Source organism: Lycorma delicatula, chromosome 9 (genome assembly GCF_047948215.1).
Source record: "Lycorma delicatula isolate Av1 chromosome 9, ASM4794821v1, whole genome shotgun sequence".
Classification (NCBI taxonomy): domain Eukaryota; kingdom Metazoa; phylum Arthropoda; class Insecta; order Hemiptera; family Fulgoridae; genus Lycorma; species Lycorma delicatula.
Window position 1 is genome coordinate 47,491,910 of NC_134463.1, and position 18,784 is coordinate 47,510,693.

The 18,784-nt window shown below is 29.1% G+C and overlaps 1 protein-coding gene across 1 annotated transcript in view; it reads right to left on the minus strand.

The window, feature by feature from the left end:
- Nucleotides 1–322: 322 nt before the first annotated feature.
- Nucleotides 323–18,784, minus strand: part of LOC142330199 (alkaline phosphatase-like) — an 887,512-nt gene continuing 869,050 nt past the window's right edge. Inside the window, exon 10 of the mRNA XM_075375322.1 lies at nt 323–780. Coding sequence (XP_075231437.1) covers nt 595–780 — 186 coding nt within the window. The 3' untranslated portion in view covers nt 323–594. The remainder of the gene's footprint in view (nt 781–18,784) is intronic.

Here is an 18,784-nt window from a genome sequence, read left to right on the forward strand (position 1 = left end):
GAGATAATAAGACAGCTAAGTGTGATCCCACTAATGGTTACATTAAAGGAATATCGTAAAAGATGGAGTGACCATTTAATGCGTATGCCGGTTTGTAGAATTCCTTCTCAAGGCTGAGGTACAAACGGAGGGGAAGAAGAGATATAGGACGCCCAAGAAAGCGATGATGCCGGAACAAGCCAATGAGTCTAATCCATGACGGATGATGATGATGTTTCCTTAAATTATTTAAAATAATTTAACATAAAAGAAAATCATAATTCCATGAAAACTATTTATTTACACACATTTATATAATATGTATTTATCATTCATCTGTGTACATAAATAATTTTTTACGTGTAATTTTTATCTTGTTTGTCTTTTGAAGTCTTTTAACTTGTAATATCACTGTATTTTTACTGCAAAATCTTAATAACATTATAATATTTAATTGATAGCACGAACAACTAAAGGCAGTTCTTTTTATATATCTATGTATATATTAAATTAATTTTTATTATTACATTATCATTATTTTAATATTTAAGTTTATATCTGTACACTTTATATACAAAAAAAATATGCAGATTTTGTTTATAATTATTTTAAGAATCAAGTAATCGCAAAATGTAACCATGTTGTTGATGTTATCATTAGTATAATATTATAATAATATACATTCGACGGGCTCGGTGCACTATTATCATTCATTTCACTGCTTGCCAATACAACAGCTGGTCCATCGCGACTTCTTCCACTTGATGATGTCACCCCACTTACTTCCGGTGTTACACATGTCTGAAAAAGATAAGGTATAAAATTTTAATAATTATGAATATTTATAATCTCATTTTTTATTTATAATAATAATAAATTTATAGTTGATTATTTTTCTGAATAAACAACCGAAAAACGTTGTTTTATATTTTCTATTTGTAATAACTTCAGTTTGACAACGAAAAAAAGAATATGGATGAGGGATTACCAACGATGTAGTATATAAATGGATTGTTACTAGGGTACTAAACGCTGTCCTATCCTGTACAGAGTATCTCCCACTCTTAAGTCACTCTCCTAACTTAGCCAGACTAATTCAATCCAGTTCATTAGAATAATCCCACTGGGTTTTAGCCACTTTTCTGAACTGTGCGTGTTGTGATTAGACATCCGTTCATGGAATGTAATTATGCGGTAATTTTGTCTACTATATGTTTAAAGTATTCAGTATACCATTAAATTAATTATCCATTAGCTTTATAATTGAATGAGTTATTTGTCTAAATAAGTATTTATTATGTACAGATCATTTAATCTTTTGTATGCTTAGTATAGTGCATATATATATATTTTTGTTTATTTCATAATACATGTTGCTGAATAAAATTAGTTTTGTAAATTATTGTCACAACATTTAAGTTTTATACAGCAATAATTTTTTCCCCTTTAGGTAAATGATTATATTCACTTTTAGATTAAAAAATAATTAAAATCCAATGCTAGTAATCTGACCTTTAAAATTCGAAGACTCTTTTCTAGGGTAGTCCAAAATTTGTATGCCATTATTTTAAGTGTAGAAAGTAAACCTCAAATAGCATTTCTTCATCCTTGAATATCTATTAAGTTTATTGGAACTTTAAACCTTTTCCCAAAAGGACCTCTACTATTTAAATAATCATTTTGTTTATCATTCTGATAAATTTTACAGCAGTACTAAACTGGCAAATTGAAGGTGCTTTTTGGAACTCAATAATTCCAATGCGTCGGCTACGTTAGACCTTAGTATCAGTATCACTAATTTTCGTTTCAGGATTACTATAAAATGTTTGTCGGATAACTTATTAGGTTTATTCTTGTTTCTTTTGGAATTCATTAAACGTTTCTATATTTTAAAAATCAACAGTCCCGTTTTTTGATTCAATAACAGATATATCTGATAGAGCATTACAGCTTAATTTTAATTTGCTAGGAGGGTCTGATATAGCCAAAATATTGTGAATAAAAACACTTTTATAAATTTTTCAAAACTTGGCACTTTATTTTATTTAAAACTATATAGCCATTTCAGTTCCAGTAGAACCACCTTCAGTAGTAACAATCAATAAATACGGTAATCAACATGTTACATATAGATCGCCACAAAAGCTACATGTTCTTTTCGTATTTCAATAATACTGATTGTTACTACTGAAGATGGTTCCATTGAAACTGAAATGGCTATATAGTTTTATATAAAATAAAGTGTCAATTTTTAGAAAATTTATAAAAATGATTTTATTTCTTTTAATAACTGGCAAATCAAACTCAAGAAATTTAATAAATTTTACAAATATTGTGGTTTATTCCATTGATTCAGAAATAGGGTTTCTCAGTAAATATGTAGCCTAGTTATATTTATGTCTAAATAGCTTTAGAAGGGAAAGTATTCTAATCGGCCTAATTTGGGAATATGCGATTTTTAACGGATCTTGACGTTTTGACCCCTAAGGGAGCCAAAAAACCGGATGGAAATTTTCCGGATGTTAATTTTCGTATGTAAGCGCCCGCGCGTGTGTGTTCGGTATTGGCCTCTAAATCGTCTTTTATTTCCAGACCTGCTGGAACGATTTTGCCCAAACTTGGTCAGACTACTATTTATATGGGGCATTGATAGCATTAAATTTTAAACTTAAAAGATAAAAAAAGAGTAAAAGATAAAAAGGTAAGGGGGTGAAGCTGTAGAACAAGTTCACCCTCAGTATCTCGAGATTTCGCCTAATTTAAGTCATATGTTTTTTTTATGCACATTTTTTAATTAGAAAATAACAATATTTATAAAAGGTATTTTGCAAAATCACACCCTCACCCCAAAACAATGGTCTAAACTTTGAAGCATTGTTGTGATCGCTATGATGGCTGTTTTTCTTTGTTGTTTCTTCAATTGTCGTCTAATTAGCATATACATTATTCTTTAATTAATTGGGAGCCCTAAAACCCACCAAACGGCGGAACCCAAACAAAGGTCATGATTTTTTAAGATTCTTCTTTTTTCTCTTTTTTATTGTAATTAAGACTGCTTTAAAAAAAAAATTATAAATTTGAACTTTGACTCCCATTTTGGGGTTCGCGCAAGAAGTAACAAACATGGTCGTGCGAGGTATCAATTTATACATTTTCAAGGCCGCTGAAAAAGATTTTAATAAATTTGTTGAAATGAAAGCTTTTTTTGCGGTTTTAACCTTAAGCCAATATTTATATTGTAATTATAACGTGGGATTTTTTTCAATTTTTCATTAAAATATTAATTATATTTTATTTATAAATAGCCGCGTAACGGGAAAGTCGTACAACTGTGTTGTCAGCTTTTTTACAAAGCACATGAAATAAATTATTTGTGAATTTGGAATAGTTCCATCGAAATGTACATTTAGAACTGTGAATTCTACTTTATGAAATTTTAAAATTGACATTCTCATTTTCTGTGATAAGTTATTGATGTTACTTCATTTATAAATAAAATGACACATTTATAATTTTCCTTCGATGATGCCATTTGAAAAACTACTCCATTAACAAAATTAATTAAGAATAAAAATACTTCTTCTAAAGAAGCTGGAGAACTGAACAGATAAAATTTATCTTTTTTATTATAAAAAAGATTTGGTAAGCAAATATTTCAATTTTTTAAATAATTCTAATACATTAGAGAAGAAAAATATAGGGTGAGCTCACATGTGGGGAGTGCAAGTAAATTTCATAGACCCACACAAACAGGCGCATACCTTCTTTAGCAGAGAGCTTAAATAATTTAGTTTTTCATGAACACAATTCAATCAATTCATGACGTCTCATACACATATTTTTGTTTATCAAACGAATAAATATTACCCAAAGATTAGCCAACTTCATGCTTAATCAAGTTAAATCCGTATTTTCTGATAACTTCGGTTTTTAAATTATAAACTATCTGTTTAGATTAAATATTCATAAATGCTGCATAATCTATTCTAAGGAGATCAAATTTCAATGATATCTTTTGTACTCAACTTTATTGAATTTTCTTTTCAATGAAAACTAGGTGGGGGAATTTCACACCATTCCTGGAACTACAACTGACACGTCTATTTACAGTACAGTAAAATGAAACAAACAATCAAGAAATAACTGTAAATATATTATGTATTTACAGGAATAATTTATTTCTCTCCTCTTCTTCTATCTGTTCATACAATTATATGTTGCACATGCTACAACCATGACAAGAATTTATCAGCGAATGCTGTTTCATTAACGTGGATAAATTTCAGGGGTAAGAAATGCAGCAATCACTCATCAGTTAAAGTGTTATTTGGACAATCTTAGTTAGCTCTGTATATTGAACAGCCTGTGCCTTACAGCTAAGTTGAAGTAAGGAAGTGAGGAGGACCACCACCCTGACAGATCGAAAACGACCCACTTAACGTAACAGCGCCCAATCCATTTACATGCTTCGATGTGCATTACTAACCAGTCTACCAACATTAAAATCACTTTGAATGATTGTATTTACTTGATCATATTTTTCATACTACAAATTATTAAATATATGAAGTTTTAAAATGGCAATTATATGTGATGAATCTTATAGATACAGATCGGAAATGAATGAATACTAGTATTGTTTTACTCTACTTCCTTCATTGGAGAATAATAAAATGAATAATGTACTTGATTAATAATCGTAGTCATACGAGAATAATAAAATTCATTAACAATGATCAAATAAAATGCTGGCTAAGGATTGCAATAATTTTCCCAGCTTTGCCCTTGACAGACTTTTATTTCAAATATGCCATAGGGTTTATAAATATTAAATACTTAATTATGCAAATATTTAAAGTAAAGTTATGAAAATTTCAATAAAGAAATGTAGGTCTGAATTAAACACTCCTTATCATGAAGTTTTTACCATAAAAATTATGTAGAATGAAGATATTAAATTCTAAAAAAAAAAATTTTTAGCAAACAAATTTGTAACCCATTTGATTGATCTACCCATTCCTCCACAGCTATCTCATATGACATTTTCAATAACAGCACAACTTGAAAAACAGATAATGTATCATAAATTATGACAAATTCAAACATTTTTTTTTAAATTCCATAATCTGTTTCCATGAGATCCCGTTCTTTTTTTAAAAAAATATCAATGACTCATATATAGAAACCAATATATTATATTTCATAAATATTGGTTTATCCCGTCTTATGATATCAAACAAAACGATACCTTACCTGATACAATAATTATTAGACTTATTAACCCCGGCTCCTGAATGAAATTATTCCAAATTCGTAAGCAAGGTGACATAATAATGTAATGGAGTCATTTAATAAGTAAAAAATTGTATAAGATCTTTGAAGATGACCTTTGAGTCCAGAGACGAAAAAGAATTTTTTCCTCCGATCACTTTCTTGGAGTTTGAATAAAATCAAACATCAACAGAAAACGTCATAACTTTCTAAGGGGAATTAAATTATATGAAAAAAGTATATCAACCCTTTGAATATAATTTTGAATTTCTGACCCTTGACCAAAATTAAATAGGATAAAGGATTCTAAAATACCATTGACTTAAATTGGGGTTTCCTTAAACAGTGTGTACCACCAAGAAATAGAGAAACTTTCAGGACATGTTCTACTGATGAAAATAATGAAAAAGTTCATAAATGTAGGTCTAGAAACGCTTTATATTCGAGTTACGGCTTGCAAAGATTTGACCCGAATTTCAGCTCTTTAATAAAAAGAAGACGAACTGTAATCTTTGGGACCCAAATTAAGGATTAAGTTGGTACTTTCTTATATAATTTTAGCTGGGAAATAGGATAGAATAGATCCCAGAACTCTAACTCCAGTAGGTTTTTTAGATATTCGAAGTAAAAATCAGAATTCGGTGTCGAAAAACAAGTTTTTTAAGTTTTATAATGCAGTAGTTTTGTTAATGACTAATAAATGCATAAAATTTAATAACAAAAATTGTAGAGAAATTAATGTAAATACAGCCAATAAGAAGTAAATAAAAAAAATTTAAAGTCAGTTTTTTAATGAAGCAAAACAGTTTTACGTTAGATATAAAAACTACAGTACTCCAGCAGAACTTTAGTACTTCTGCTGGAGTACTGGAGTTCTGGTACCTATTTTATCCTATTTCCTATATATATATATGCCTATGCATAAAATTTTGTAGCTCGAAAATCTCCAAATTGATTTCATTGAAATTTAGATTTGCTTTAGTAATGTATCGGAAGTTGTGTAAGTAAAATTTTATGAAGGTTCAGTTATTCCTAATTTATGCTCAATTTAATCTCGTAAAAATTTGATAGACGCAAATTAGAAGCGTAGTTCGTTATGATGTTGTAAATTGGATTTCTTTATTTGCGGAATCTATTGTTAGCAATATTAAAGCAAATTAAAAACTTATTTAAAATATTAAACCAAATTAAATTAATGAAAAGTCGGCCTTCCTGCCCAGATCTGCCCAATTATTTTTTTTTAAAAAGGTTGTATCATTGATGAAATTAAAAAAAGAGTTTACTGGAATTATTTGTATAATACTAGTTATTCTAAAAACTGAAGTATTTATCTGTTTTTGGTTCATTATCTGTTATATATTTGGTATTTATCTGTTCTATATAAATACTAAAATAGAAATAATAAAAATTACTAGAAATAATAAAATACTATTAACAAATTTTTGTAGGCGTTTTATATCAACTTTCAGGACTTTAATTCAGAAATTATATTTAAAAGATCTTACGTAGATTTAATTTATTAAACGCATTCTACAATTATATATTAAATTACTTACATTTTGTAGATAATTAATTAACCTTGAATTTATTTTTATCAATATTATAAATTATAACGGTTTGTATTGTTGAAATCTTAGTCAGAATTTTCGTATTATTATGAATTGAAATTCACGGAAGAGTAGATTTATAATATATTTATATACTACATAAATTTCTGTCTAATTTTTTGAAAAATTATAATAAAAAATACCTTATTTGAAGTGGGGATTCTCCACCCCACCACACATAACCCACGCGATAATGTTATGGTTCTACAATTTATATTTTTCTTTACTTATACTTAAATTCTTTTAGGCACCGATTAATTTATAAATATCTCTTTATATTAATAATTTTCTTTTAGGTTACTAAGATTTTTGAAATTATTTTCTTTTGGTTTAGCTACTTCTTAATGTCTGCGGTAGTAAATATATTTCTGTTCTGCTTAGTTTTGTTAGAGAATAACTTCTTTTATGGTTTCTTTCTTTGGACCTAGTTTTTTTTTAACACATAAAACCTTTTGATGTTTTCTTCAAAGGTGCCTTTAACGATATCTCTTTATTTTTTTTACTTCACCTTTAAAAAAAGTTTTACTTTGGTAGCTTGAGATTAAATTAGTTTTATTTTTGGAGCGAAATCTAAGAAACATACTCGTATCAAAACTTACAATAGATGTATGTTTTTAAATATTATAACTGCTGATATATTATTGATTAATTATAGTTAATAAAATATTTTATATCGGTTTTTAACGTTAATACTTATATTAAGCCTTCCATAACAAGCATGTCAGTATTGTAGAGTACATGAAGTTTAATCGTAATGATTTGTGCATTATATTGCCAAATATTTCACCGTACAATATACAAGGGTCGTTAAGTAATTAAAGAGACAAATGGCAACAGAGGAAACACTATTTATTATAATTAACTGAAACCATCTGACGTTCAAGTTAGTACCTTTCACATAGAGTTTCCATTATAGTATAACCTCTTTTGTTTATTTCAAAATTTCGGTTCTGATTAAAACTTATATCGTGGAAGAACAGCGTGCTGTGAACAAAAATGAAAATCACAGCGTGCTGTGTTAAAATTTTTGTTTTATGAAGGTGTAAAACCAGCCGAAATCCAATCGAGGAGTTAAAACGGTAAAAGTGAAAAGTTTTACGAGTAGATCGAATAGTTTAATTTTGGCAGAAATATCAACAATTTACATGGTAGAAAATAACCGGTGAAAATTTCGACTGATCCTTTGCAAAAATAATTTTAATGATCTTATTCTCAAAAATAGACGCATAAAAAAATTGGAAAATAGCTGAAATCAGTAAGTAGTACGAATATCAACATTGTTCGTTCCATTATTCATGAATCATGAAAAGCTGAATTACCGCAAGACGAGTTCAAGGTTAGTTCCGCACAGGGTTGCTCTACTGGTGAACGCGTCCTCCAAAATCAGCTTATTTGGAAGTCGAGAGTTCCAGCGTTCAAGTCCTAGTTTTACACTTATTTGAATACTAGATTGTGGATACCGGTGTTCTTTGGTGGTTGGGTTTCAATTAACCACACATCTCAGGAATGGTCGACCTGAGACTGTACAAGACTACGCTTTATTTACACTCATACATATACTCTTTCATCCTCTGAAGTAATACCTGACTGTGATTTCCGGAGGCTAAACAATAAAAAGAAAAGAAAAAGAAAATTAATCTGAACAAATTAACATGTCTTTAACTCCGGCATTATGAAACCCTGAATTTGGAACACTTATACAATTTATCTCCAAAAATCTTCCTTCTTCCTTAGATTCACCAAAAAGAACTTTCTTTTAATGAAAGTTTTAATGAAATAAAGTGACGGTTATTTTTTCATTAGGAGCTCTACAGTAATACAGTCATCTTAACTGGACGAAGTTTATTGTTGATGGTAGCAAACCATTCACTTAGCCACTCTTCCTAAACTACGCTCTTCAGAAAAGAGATAAATCGTTCGAGATAACGGGATTGGTGAATGGAGGCTGGAAACAAGCCTCTTTTGCCGAATTACCAGCGCGCTCATTGCTTGAAATTCCAATATGGCTTCAGAAGTTCAATGTGTTCATGACTACATTTCATTTACGCTCATACATATCATCCTCATTCATCCTCTGAAGTATTATCTGAACGGTAAACGGAGGCTAAACACGAAAAAGAAAGAAGGTTGGTTCCGAGAAGTTGACTAATTATCATAAAAATATGGGAATTTATATTTGTTAAACATATACAACGGTTTTTAGCGAGAAGGATTGACTTTTTAAATCGCATAATAACGTCTGATGAAACTTAAATTTATCATTTTGAACCGGAATCCAAATATTAGAAAACCCCGAGTTAAACCTGTAGGAAAAAATTCAAGTCTACCAGACAGTAAAGTGTTACTAAGGATATTTTTGAGATAATAAAATCCCAATTTATTGCAATTATTTAAAAGAACAACGTACAATTAATGTTGAATGTGTTATAAAATAAAATGAAACCCACAATATGAAGGAAACGTCCCGGATCTCTCTGAAAAGGTGTAATTCTTCTGCATGATAAATTCCAGGTTCCATACTGATCAAGACACAGTATGTTCAAAAGTCGGGTTGGGAGGTATTGCTACATCCAACTTACAATCCCGAACTAACACTACCAGACATTTTTTATTTGGTCCTCACATACGTGACACGAAGTACGGTAACAATCAATAGATCAATAGAAGATTAAGAAATAACGACATCAAGAACGGCTCGGTTATCAAGGTGAACAATCTTTTACTACTGGAATAAAAAAACTCACAGAAAGATGGGACAATTGATTTAAATGTACAATTTATGTATGGAAAGTAGCGTATTTTCGTACGAAAAAATTGCGTTGAATAGTACTGTTAGTTTCAATTTAATTTAATAAATAATCACTTATTCAATGAAATTGAAATAAATTCGACATCATTTGTTTCTTTAATTATTGATTCTCGTCACGTATCTTTACGTTCATTTACGTAGTTAACCTCAAACTCTTATGAATCAGATTAACTGAATAATAAAAATTATAATTTTTCTTTGTTATTTTCACAGTTTTTTTTTGGTTGCATTTCATTTAATCTGGTTTAATGCTATTCTCCTATCATCTGATGTGAATTAATTTTTAACTCCAAGAAATATACTGCATAAAATATCCTTAATTATATATATATATATATATATAAAGTGATAACTAAATTCTGTTCTTGGTTAGACAAATATAATAAAAAAACTAAATAAATTAGAAAATTACCCAGATCAATAGATAATAGAAAATTTTCTAACGCAATTCATTAGGTCAACAACCAAACAAACAAAAAAAAAACAAAAGCGGAAAACCTCGACGTTTCCTCCAAGATGTAGGATTTTTTCAAGACAAACACCATAAATGACGAAACACAACACCAACAAACACTTAAAAATTCTATAAATAATAGAACGGACATAACTAATTTAAGTATTATATATGCTAATGTGTTTTAAATTAAAGGGTAATGCAGTTATAATGGGTTGTGTATTTGCTGGGTTGTGGTTATTTGTTTTTATTTATTTTTTATTTTTTTGTAGTTTAGGTTTATTAATTTAGGATTAGTATTTTTTGTTTGGGTTGTAACATAATGTTATCATGGAGTGGTGTAGGGAGTATCTATGAAAATGATAACAATGTTAGTAGTGGGAGTTTTGGTTTTTGTTAGATTAGTTGGTGGGGGGGTATATAAGTGTTTGCTGGTGTTTTTGTCATCGTCGTTTGTCTTGATAAAGTCCTACATCTTGGACGGAGGCTTTCTGCTTTTGTTTTTGTTATTTTGTTTGTCTGGTTGTTGACCTAATGAATTGCATTAGAAAATTTTCTAACTTATTTAGTTTAAAAAATCTGATGTGGACAACACATGACTTCCTTGTACAATATTAAATTACATTTACACATTTTTTTAAAATGAAAAGCACATAAAATTTTATTTCGTTAAAAACTTCTGATATTTTTTCAGACTTTTTTATTTGTTATTGCATTATAATTTATCCTAAAAGTATTTAAAATTTTTTTTTGTCTTCAGTCATTTGACTGGTTTGATTCAGCTCTCCAAAAGTCCCTATAAGTCTGTCTCTTCTTTTAACTATATTTTTCCAAATGGTTCTTTCTTCATCTATTTGCCGCAATACCTCTTCATTAGTCACTTTATCCACCCATCTGATTTTTAACATTCTCCTATAGCACCACAATTCAAAAGCTTCTAATCTTTTCCTCTCGGATACTCCGATCGTCCAAGTTTCACTTCCATATAAAGCGACACTCCAAACATACACTTTCAAAAATCTTTTCCTGACATTTAAATTAATTTTTGATGTAAACAAATTATATTTCTTACTGAAGGCTCGTTTAGCTTGTGCTATTCGGTATTTTATATCGCTCCTGCTTCGTCCATCTTTAGTAATTCTACTTCCCAAATAACAAAATTCTTCTACCTCCATAATCTTTTCTCCTCCTATTTTCACATTCAGTGGTCCATCTTTGTTATTTCTACTACATTTCATTACTTTTGTTTTGTTCTTGTTTATTTTCATGCGATAGTTCTTGCGTAGGACTTCCATCTATGCCGTTCATTGTTTCTTCTAAATCCTTTTTACTCTCGGCTAGAATTACTATATCATCAGCAAATCGTAGCATCTTTATCTTTTCACCTTGTACTGTTACTCCGAATCTAAATTGTTCTTTAACATCATTAACTGCTAGTTCCACGTAAAGATTAAAAAGCAACGGAGATAGGGAACATCCTTGTCGGACACCCTTTCTTATTACGGCTTCTTTCTTATGTTCTTCAATTATTACTGTTGCTGTTTGGTTCCTGTACATGTTAGCAATTGTTCTTCTATCTCTGTATTTGAACCCTAATTTTTTTTAAATGCTGAACATTTTATTCCAGTCTACGTTATCGAGTGCCTTTTCTAGGTCTATAAACGCCAAGTATGTTGGTTTAAAATATTAACCAATATTAGGGTATGAGGTTAAAATTATTAACCTCTTATTTTTAAAATAAGAGGTTAATAATTATTAATAAAGCAATATTTTTAAATTACAAAAAAAGGAGATTAAGCCTGATTTGAACCGATGTGCCTTCCCCGAAGATCGAAATATTTCATTAATTAAAATTTTATTTGGATATAACTCTGGAACCAAATAATTAAGTACCACTTATAATATATCGTTGAAAAACTCTCAATGAGGGCTTATTATTGCAGTTAAGCAAAAAAAAAAAAAAAAAATTTTTGGGGGGGATTTTGGGCCTTTTTGACACTTTTGCTCCAGTCGATTGTCTAAATCAAAAGGGGAGGTGTACAACTAGATGTTACGATAGTCCTAAATCCAACATTTCAACATCCTACGACTAGTCGTTTTTAAGTTATGCGAGAAAAGTACATACGTACGTACAAACGTTACGCAGAAGCTAGTCAAAATGGATTCAGGGATGGTCAAAATGGATATTTCCGTTGAAATCTAAAAACCGAAATTTTTCGCCATCTCAATACTTCCTTTACTTTGTACAAGAAAGTAAAAACAGTACTAAAAATTAAAATAAACAGTATTAAAAAAAGATAGTGTAATAAAATACAAGATTTAATAATAGTTTCTTTATTATGTAAATATTTATTAGTTGTATACAGTTTTTATAACTGACAGGAAAAATTACCTCATATAGGCTTACATGTGTATGCTATGTATATATATATATATATATATATGATAATACCTACCTAACTTCTGTGTCAGGAGAACATGTACGGGGCGGATACCAAAAAGTAACTTTGAAGGATAAATTATATGTTATAATTTTATGCGTAGTTTGTCAACTATGTAAGACGTGGTAATATATTTTCTTGGTCACAAAGAAATTTTCTTCACAAAACTATACGTGTATTTTATCTAAACGCAAAATGGATAAAAGTTTCATCACATGAAGGGAAAAAGGTATATATACTAAAAACAGCGTAGCAGTGAATGTTTTCAAAGGAACGTGAGCCTTTGAACGTTTACCGCATACCTGTATCAACTTCCTTTTCAACTACTCCGTGGCGGAGTTGTATCTTCTCAACAGTTGATCAGAAAAGTCTCTGATTCGATCCTCGGACAGGCACGCCATTTCAAACACAATACAAAATTTGTCATTTCATATTCCCCTCAAAAAAAAAAAGCTTTCAGCTTATTATGTGATTAATTATAACCAAAGAAACAAAATTCGTATAACTGGATAATGCAGCAATATGTAATATGTATATATATTTTAAATATGTCAAATATATCATATGTAATATTTCAAACGGTATTATTCCATCTCCTTTATGTTAAAAATTTAACAAATTGTTCATGAAAAAATACGCAATATATTTTCATGAATTCGCTCTATTGTTCCCGATACCACGATTAAAAAATTTTATTACACCATATGTGTACATAAAAGAGTGTTTTAAACCTCTCTGGGTCATGTTACATGAACTCACTAATGTAAATGTTATCATGCTATTTCTGACTAAAATTCTGACATATTCAGATCACTTTTTATTATTCACACTTGTCTCCTTCGGGAATATAATTCCTAAACGATACGTACAATAGAAATAGTTTAAATTTTATTTTTTCTATTGATAATCATAACATTTAGTTATTTACTCAACGATCATTCATCATTAATAGTAAATATAATTCATTTTATGAACAAAACAATCCCATTTTTACAAAAAACAAAACAAATAAATTAATAAATCCATTATCAAACAATCCCACAAACTCAAAATTTATATTGAAAAGTATTTATAATTTTAAATAAAAACTATTTTGAATAAAAATGTTTACAGATTGTCTATCTAAAGGGGTGAGATTACTCCCGATTTAAATACTTCATTATAAAATCCTTCGTAATATCTCATTTTATAATATTAAGATTTGAAAAAATAAAAATTGCGTACTAAAACGGTATTTAAATTTTTTTGAAAACTACAGTTACAATTTTCCGATTCACTAATTAAGGTAGCAGAGGAAATATTTTCAGTTCGCTGTAAATCTATAGTATTTATCCGTGCGTTAACAAACCAGATTTTGAAAGAGTAGGGCTGCAATTTAATAACGCATTCACAGAATAGTGAGGCCGAGTATTGTTGTGTAAGAGTAGTATGTATTTACTAATTATATGATAGACAGACGTCAGCAAATCTATATCATATTATAATATTACATTTTAAATAACATAAGTTTAAAAATCGTTAATAACAATTAAATAAATTTCTTCGTATCTCCACTATATATAAATGTAATATGTAAGGAAAGACGTTGATTTTTGACCATCTATAAAACGGTCAATATAAACCCCCATAATTGTGGTATTGCTGGGTAGGAAGATCATCAAACAGATTTAAGGCGAAAAAGAAAGTGAAAAAGTATTGAAAGTGCAAAAAAGTTAGTAAAATTCAAATTTGTTTCACTGGCCCATTGATGCGTCCAATCACCACCGTCTGGTCGCTGTCATACAATCAGAATCGGGTGTTTTGTAACAACTGTATTTTGTATGCCTTCTAATGTTCTGCACATTATTTTACTGTAACATTTCAGTTACTTTTTACTTTTTACTTTACCTCTTTACTTTTCCTCTTTTAGAAATAAATTATTAAATACTTTGTAACTTGATTTGTTTTTATTGAAGTGAAAACTTCTTTAGACGCGTTATGTCAGAATTTTTTGTTTACGAATTACTTGGGAACATGGGAAAAAAATCGCTGACTCGTAATCAAAATCTGTAACGTAACGCAAGACGCTATTCATATGCATATGTATGATAAAGAAAACGTCATAGAGCGAGAATGAATATATATATATACTCATTAATATGTTAAATTTAAAAATACTCGGAGTATTACTAATTTTTAATTGTTAAAAATTATTTCATCTCTAAATTAGCTAAAAACCAACAATTTTTAAAAAACCTATATTAAACTATTTTAAAGTACGCGGTCACATATCAGCGCCATCTGTTGTATTTTGTGAGAACTAACTCATTTATAATAATGTGTAAGAAAAAAGGAGAAAGAGAAAAAAACCGCCACTAAAGTATAATGTATTACATGTATACACATACACGGACACAAAACGCACATTACTGATTATACTTATATTATACATATACATACATAATACAATTATTTTTGAAGTGAAAAATTCTTTAGGCGAGTTGTATCAGAATTTTTGTACCTACGAATTACATTGGAACATGGGAAAAAATCACTGACTCGTAATCCAAATCTGAAACGTAACGCAAGACGCTAAGCATATATATATATATATATATATATACATATATGAAACGGAAAAAAGCATAGAACGAGATTATATATACGCATATATGAGTGTAGTATAATAATATAGTAGCAGTGGATGGGAGGTGGGAGAAAAACTGCCGGTGATTCACAATAATTTTTCGTCTCTATCCCTCTCTTTCTGTCTTTCAATATACATACCCATTCCCACGTATACGTATAGATTAGTATACGGTAAAAATAGACTGAATTATAGTTAGCCGTACCACGTTGCTTCTCGGTTGTGCTTGTATATATATATTGAAATGTTTGTTTATTATATGTCTAAGTGTTTGTTTATATGAAATATTTCTGAACGTAATCATAATAAAAAAAAAAAAAAATTCTTAAAATTCAGTGTAAGTGTAACATATTATAATAGTTGTGAAGAATACTGTATAAAAAAGTGAGTACATCAAACATGTATTTCATGTTTATATTTTATATTTTTTTTATTATAATGTGTATGCACGTGACACATTCAAAAAGCATATACGACATAATATTATGTATTACGAATGTATATTTATTATATATATATATATATATATATGTGTGTGTGTTTGTTTAATTATATTACAATGTCAAACGATAAAAATATAAGTGCTACAAGATACGGCACAACAGTAGACGCAGTATTTACAAGATTTTTGGATAAATTTCATTCGAGAGTATTTATTTCATACTTCAGTTACCACAAACCATTTGTTTCATTTTTAGAACATGATGATAATACAAATAATGCAAACATCTCAGAAATATATAATACACATCATTTTTTTTTTTGTTATTGTTACCAATAATTAATAAATAAAATTAATTTAAATTTAATTGTTAATATTTTCCAATTCATTATACAATCATTTAAATATGTGTTTTGATAAAATTAGCACAAGTTTGAAATAGTAATATTCAATTATTCGAAGTTTTTACTTCTGTCGGCCAGTCCCCAGACTACCTTTTTTTTTTTTTAACTTTTAACCATCTCTTGCATCAAACTCGAAATTACATAAACTAAAGAGGCAATTAGCGAAATTATTTTCGCCCGGATCCTTTTGCTTGTATTTAAAACAGGTAAACACTGTTCGTTATTAAACACAAATGACGAAAAAAGATAAGTGTTTTGAAAGGAATGATTATTATTTATTTTTTGTTAAATTTTCTCTTTTAATAATCCATGTAAATAATGAAAAAAGAATAAAATATACTAAATCGTCTTTTTTTCATAATGTCAAAAGTTCACGATCCTCGGCTCTCACTTCTCATCTTCACAGGCTACAAAATTGCCATTTCATCTCATCTTCTGAAACTATACCTAACGACGGTCCCGGAGGCTAAAAAAATGCTCACTTTTCAAACAGAACATTACTGTAAAAAATATGACAGATTTATCCTCTTCTAAAATATTTCACGTAATGTATGAGAGAAAGCAAATGTCAATTTTTTTTTGTTTTATTTCAATGCGACTGCTGTTTCTTAAATGATTGAATGATTAATGGATGTCTTTTACAACCTTTCTATATCTCAAGTTTCTTTAAACCTGATATACGCTTATGTAGATTTTCACTTGTCGCTTCAAAGAGTTAACGTATTACTTGAAAAAAAAAAAAATTATGTACTATTTCTGAATTCAAATCACATTTCTTCTTCTCTTATTTCCAAATTGAACCGATAATGTGGCTTACTCGGAATACCGGAGACAAAAGATAAATAAATAAAACTTCTAAGTACACTATTTCTTTTGCAGGAGATCTTTTCTAGTAGATAAATATGATTATAAGCTCACTGGTTCATAGTATTTCTTCAGCATAATTTGAACATATCTATTTTCGTATGGTATTATTTGTTTTCAGAGTATTAACCTAATGATCTGTTTATTATTTTGCAATTATGATGGCAGAAATATTACTTCATTTTTTTATTTTTTATTAAATATTTGCAGTATTTTTTAAAATTTCTATTTGCCATGTTAAAAATAAAAAACATTTTTATGAAAACTGAACTATGTTGTTAATTTAATTCTGAGAAAATCTATGTAAATAAAACGTCAACTGATTTTGAAAAAGATGTAGGAAATTTGATTTTTATTAAAAACAAAACGAACCAAAATTAATAGTGTATTATATTTTTACTAGCAACTCCATCGCGGTTTTGCCCGCGCTATACGGTTTCTTGCGTTTCCCGTCAGGAACGGGGATATTTATAAGGTTCCCGTCTAGCCAGAAGGGGATCTCCCCCCATGGATACCTCGTGTTCGTTAAACTCATGCTTATGAGAATAATAATGATAAATAAAAATTAAAGTTTGTTCAATTTATAAAAACATATCAATGTATTGCATTTTCTTAATAGCAACAGTTTAGTTAGCACAGGACCTGAAACTCTGAGTGATCTGAAGAATTCGGTTTCCTTGATCCTTAGATGGTTACCCGTCCTTCGTACGGATAACAATTATTTTCCCCGATCAGCAATAGCGTTACTTGACAAACACACTAGAAGGTGACCGTACATCGTTTCTGATTATTTTTAATTTTTTCTTTTTTTTAATGTTTTTATTCAAGTAACCGGAGGCAACAGCAACAGTGACAGTAGCTGCTGTGTTGGTTGAGCTGCAATCGTACATGGTACACCAATCGTATCGTTGGTACACCAACAAGGTACACCATCGTATCCTTTAAAAATTGAAAAAACTGAAAATGGTTTTCAGATATTTTATCTTTGCCGACCTCCCTGACGCGAGTGGTAGCGTCTTGGCCATTCATCCGGTGGAACCAGGTTCGAATCCCAGACAGGCATGGAATTTTCATACACGACATTGTTACCCATCTCATCCTCTTAAGCAATACATAACAGGGGTCCCGGAGGTTAAAAAAAAAGAAAAAAAATAGAAGATATTTATCTTTTCAGTATTTACAAGTCCAACTCTAGTGAAAATCTAATTTAGTTTAGTCAGAAATGGAGAAAATTTCCAATCATTCTTTAAGATATTTTTACGTTTCTGCACCTCTTTCAAGGTCGAATTTTGAAAATAATTAGTAATCTTCTTCACAGTAAGATTACACACACCAAAAATCAAGTTGATATCTTCATTTATTTCCGAGAAATTAAAAAAATAGAAATTTCATTCTTACTCCATTTTAACCTTTAAACAAAGAATTTCAAAAAAATCCTTTCTTAGTTTGCATTTAAACCGTAAGGAGATCTTACCTTCAAATTTTCATCAATTTATCTTCAGCAGTTTTTCAGGTCGTTAGTTATGATTAGTTTATGACGTATTATTTATATATATATTATTAATATTTTCAAACCGAAACAAGAATCATTTCAATATTGGAAAATATTTAGAAATAAAATAAATTATTAAAAATACATACATAAAAAGAAAAGTAGAATAAGACGATATTTTTATACCATTATTTAAGTTCCATTATGTTATGTTAAAAATATTAAAAAACCAGCATTCTTCGTCGTGGCTTCGCTTGCGTTATCTACGTAGGGAAATTAAAAATTTTGATTTTGAACTCCGGGTTATTCACCCCTTATTGAATAATATAACATATTTAGATAAATGATGTGTTTCCAAATTTTTGGGTAAATCAGCATGATATTGAAGTTTTCAA